This window comes from Corvus brachyrhynchos, unplaced genomic scaffold, assembly GCF_000691975.1.
Source record: "Corvus brachyrhynchos isolate BGI_N302 unplaced genomic scaffold, ASM69197v1 scaffold219, whole genome shotgun sequence".
Taxonomy (NCBI): Eukaryota; Metazoa; Chordata; class Aves; order Passeriformes; family Corvidae; genus Corvus; species Corvus brachyrhynchos.
The window spans coordinates 1303143-1307595 of NW_008240034.1; the positions used below are offsets into that span (position 1 = coordinate 1303143).

The 4453-nt window shown below is 63.4% G+C and overlaps 1 protein-coding gene across 1 annotated transcript in view; it reads right to left on the reverse strand.

The window, feature by feature from the left end:
• ABCA7 (ATP binding cassette subfamily A member 7) overlaps positions 1-4436 on the reverse strand; it is a gene marked incomplete at its 5' end in the record, with an annotated part of 13938 nt that extends 9502 nt beyond the window's left edge. Inside the window, 16 exons of the mRNA XM_017743812.1 lie at positions 8-22; positions 589-846; positions 950-1172; positions 1372-1548; positions 1647-1855; positions 1932-2111; positions 2260-2376; positions 2451-2590; positions 2685-2919; positions 3019-3108; positions 3206-3400; positions 3475-3596; positions 3661-3788; positions 3871-4012; positions 4215-4308; positions 4425-4436. Coding sequence (XP_017599301.1) covers positions 8-22; positions 589-846; positions 950-1172; positions 1372-1548; positions 1647-1855; positions 1932-2111; positions 2260-2376; positions 2451-2590; positions 2685-2919; positions 3019-3108; positions 3206-3400; positions 3475-3596; positions 3661-3788; positions 3871-4012; positions 4215-4308; positions 4425-4436 — 2337 coding nt within the window. The remainder of the gene's footprint in view (positions 1-7; positions 23-588; positions 847-949; positions 1173-1371; positions 1549-1646; positions 1856-1931; positions 2112-2259; positions 2377-2450; positions 2591-2684; positions 2920-3018; positions 3109-3205; positions 3401-3474; positions 3597-3660; positions 3789-3870; positions 4013-4214; positions 4309-4424) is intronic.
• Positions 4437-4453: the final 17 nt, after the last annotated feature.

Below are 4453 nucleotides of genomic sequence, written 5' to 3' on the forward strand. Positions count from 1 at the left end.
TTACCCCAAAATATCCCCTTCCCTCAACCCTTGTCAAACCTCCCTAAACCCCAAAACTTCCCCTCTCACCACAAAGCTAACAAATCTCACTTATATTCCCTCTCAGAAGCCCCATCCCTGCCCAAAGATGAAATGTATCTACGTTGATGCTGTCCTCACTGCTGCCTCGATGACCTAAAAGTAGATAAGAGCCTAGACTGGCTCAATGACCTTTTTGGACGATGGGGAATAACAGGATAGATTGCATCTTTGATTAAGGGAGCTTTGTGGGTATTCATTGTAATTATTATTGTGTTACTTATGTTCTCTTGCCTCCTACGTTGCTGTAGAAAGGCTGCCAGGAATGTCTTTTTAATAAATACAGAAGGGGGAGTTGTGGGGTATGCCCAGCTCCTGCCCTGGAGGGATCTCTGCTGAGATAAGAGATTTCGCAATCGCCCAGCAGGACTCCCTGGAAAGGCAACCACTTCTTTGGGTCATGGCGAGAAAAGACAGACCCACAATCCTTTAGGAGACCCTATGCAGATCCTTTGTAACCCATTGGCCTTCACCCATCCCCTGTATCCCTACACCCCCCACCCAGAGCACCAGGGGCACTGCAGAGGGGCAGCTCCGGGCGCTCACCACGAGGACGCGGATTGGGAAGGTGATGTAGTCGCGCCAGGCGACGCACAGCACGTAGGGCAGGTACAGCGAGAAGTAGATGATGCCACCGCACGCCGAGGCCAGGTTGGCACGGGGGAAGAAGGTGCTGATGAGGAAGCACTGGCTGATGGTGGCCACCGAGAAGGTGCCGAGGAAGAGGAAGATGACTGCTGGGTCGCTGTAGGGCAGGATGTTTCCCAGCTGCGGATGGAGGCAGGTTGGAGCCTGTGGAGCCCCCCATGCTGGCTCCCAGCCCTGATGTTCCCTGTGTCACCTGCCCTGTCCCCCGAGACCTGCAACCTGCCTTGAGGATGAGGACAAGGAGGGCAGAGCTGAGGAGGAAGGGGATGAAGCTGCTGAGGAACCAGCTGAGCCAGAGGATCCCACTGCTCAGCCCCATGGTCTTCATGGTCTCCTTGAGACGCGTCTCCTTCTCATGCACCACCCCCTTGATGATCATGGCCACTGAGTAGATCAAGGCCAGCGTCATAAAGAGAGGCAGCGAGCTGTTCAGGACTCTCAGGAACCTGGGGAGATACCACCAGACATTCTGCCCCTAGCTCAACACCCCCGGGCCACTGTTGGGCCAGGGACACAAGGGCACGACCAGCCCTGTGCCATCTCCCCGGGGCAGCGATGCTGCAGGATGCTCGGACGTGTCCCCCATGGCAGCAGGGGGGTCACTCAACAGTCCCAGCAGTTCGGAGCTGCCCCGTGCCCACTTACACATCATCCACATAGCAGGGGTAGGGCATCTGCTGGACGTAGACCCCTGTCCGTGGGGCAGCCCCAGTCTGCACCCGCACCACCGCCTGCTCCACCAGGTCCTGAATGTAGACGAAGCCTCCCCAGACATAGCGCAAGTCGCTGAAGGGGTCAGCTGCAGGGCCTGGGTCCCAAAACCTGGGGGCAGAGCACAGTGCTGGGAGCAGGGATCCCCTGGCAACGAGCACAGGCTGCTTGGCCGGCCGTGGAGACACACAGGGTGGGCATCCTCCAACCTGTCCTTGATCTTGTTGGTCCTCGTGACATCATCGATGTCCATGCGGATCTTGTAGCGGACATGGGGTGGCAGTCCGGGGGCTGTGGCATTGATGGGGGGCTGGAAGACCACTGCTGCCCAAAACTGCTGCTCCTCCAGCAGCTCCAGGGCCCGGGCTACCAGCTGCTCCTCTGTGGCCACTGCCTCGATCTTGTCCAGGCAGACACACTGTGGGAAGGCAGGTAGGGGTCAGCGGGCACGGGGGCACAGGGGGCCAGCCCGCCCACAGCAGGGTGACACGCACCTCCATGAACTGTGACAGCATGCTCAGGACCGCGTCCACATCAGCGTACACCTGGTGCCAGGTGAGGCCCGGCCCCCCCGCCGGCCCCGCCAGGAACGTGGCCAGCTCTGGCAGCTTCCAGGAGGTGCCGTTGAGAAACCCATCCAGGATCTGGGCTGTGCTCGGGGCCAGCAGCAGGTCCTGCAAAGCACCAGGGTATGGGAGGCCATGCAGCCCCCTCTGCTCCCCCTGCACCCCACCCTGCTCCTGGCCAGCTGCCCCCCACCACACCCCACCTTGCACCCCACAGCAGCCCCGTTCCCGATGGGAGGAGCCTGGGGTCACACACCTGGAGCACCTGCATCTCCAGGCTGCTGTTGAGGAGGGTGTAGATTCGGGGTCCCAGCTCCTGCCAGGCACCCCCCAACTCCCCCAGCACCGCCAGCTCCCGGAAGGTCCGATTCACCTGTGAGAGGGAGGTGAGACAGGTCCAGGATGAGACCCCCAAACCCCCCAGAGCCCCCTGCAGCCCCCACTCACCTCAGCCATCACACTGTCGGGGCCGGGCCCGGGTGGCGTGTACAGGATCTTCCCCACAAAGAGGGGCTTGATCCCCCGCCAGAAGATCTGTGAGAGGGGGTTGGACTCCAGGCTGCGGAGCAGCTCCCAGAAAAAGGGACCTGGGGGTGCAGAGCCCTCACCACCAGCCCCACACCACCAGCCTCCACTGCCCCACACAGCACCTGGCTGAACCCCCCACAGCCCCCCACTTACTGCTGCTGCCTGAGGCCACAGGTCTCTTCTCCGAGCTGTTACGGTCCAGGAATGCTTTGACGTCATTGTCCTCGTACCAGTTGAGGGAGGGGATCCTGAGCCCCCCACCCTCGGGGTGTCCACAGGCGATGCGTGACAGGGCTGTGAAGGCGCCCGTGCTGGTGGTGCTGGTGTTGGGGGCCCTCAGCCCCTCTAACTCCTGCCGCAGCTCGGCCAGGCTGGTCATGGAGGAGACCTGGGGAGAGTGGGACGAGAGTGGAGCAGGGCACTGGGGGACAGGGACACTCAGGGACACGGTGTGAGTGGGTAGGGGGCAGGGGAGTGAGGGGTGTACCTCCTCCATCAGGGATGTTGCATCCCGCAGGAAGCTGCCCAAAGCTTCCACGGTGACAGCGATTCCGCCCAACTCTGAGCTCAGCTGTTCCTACAAGGGGACATGGGAAGGGGGTCACAGCCCTGCCGGGGAGGCCAGGGGTCTCTGTCTCGGTGCCTTCCAGCACCCGACCGCGCTGGGGGCTCACCGCCAGGAGCCGCGGGAAGTCCATCTGGGAGAGGAAGGAGCCCTCCATGGCACGGAGCTGGGAGCTGGGCAGTGCGCACAGTCCTTGCTGCAGGCTCTGGGTGGAGTCGGCGACGCCCTCCACCAGGAAGCTCCCCAGGACCGAGGCGTTGCAGACCAGGGCTTTTAGCGGGAGGCGAATGCTCTCCAGGGAGAACTGGAGGGAGAGGGGGGGTCATGATGCGGTCACCGGCAGTGGGCACCGGGAGTGGGCACCGCGCCGACACTCACGATGCGGGGGCTGAGCCGAGCCCCCATCAGCTCATCCACCAGCACCGGGGGCAGAGATGTGTTGGTCCGCAGGAACCGGGAGAAGGTCTCGTTCTCTCTCAAGTATGCCCTCACCGGCAGAGCTGGGGGAGCAGGGGTCAGACAAGGGGTCTCGCTCCCCCGGCACCCCCCGCCCCCGGTGCTCACCCCTCCGCTGATTCCCACTGTCCCGGAGCCGGCGCAGGGCGGGCAGAAGCCGGGCGAAGCTGCGCAGGAGCCGCTGCCCGTGGCCGTGGAGTAGGACCTGCCGGGCTTCGGTCAGGAGGCGGGAGAGGCTGTGACATGGGACATGGGGTGGGCAATGAGACCCCGGCCCAGCCCCGCTCTGCCCCGCAGCTCCGCGGCCCCGCCGCTCACATGGAGCCATCGAAGTTGCCCACCACGCCAGGGGCCTCTCCCGCCGTGGGATGCCGGAAGCAGGGGTTGTTCATGTTGCAGATGATGCCCTGCAGCCAGGGCAGGGTCCCTGCCGAGGGCAGCGCCTTGTTGGGGAAGTGGCCTAAGGGAGAGGGAGGCAGGTTCAGGAGGGCAGTGCAGGACCCCCGGGACCCCACACACACCCGAGTAGGGCGATGCCAGCGAGCCCCCAGCCTGTGACCACCTCCCGTGTTTGTCCCGCCGGTGTCACCCCAAAGGGCTCCCGTACAGGGGCATGCAGAGGGGTCTCAGCTGGCTCAGGGGGTCCTGCGGGGGACACTCACACTCGTGCTGCTTGAAGGGCGGGTGGGATCGCCGCACTGAGATCAAGATAAGGAAGAGGAAGAGGGGCCACAGGATCTCGATAGCCAGCTGGATCTGGGGGAGATGCAAGGCTGGTAGGGGTCTCGGTGCCCATCAGTGTCCAGGGCTCTGCCTGCCCCTGTGCCAGGCACCAGCGGCTCTGGGTAGCCCCATCCCAATCGCCCACTCACCCCCTGCCGCCCGCGGGGGGGGGAGGTTT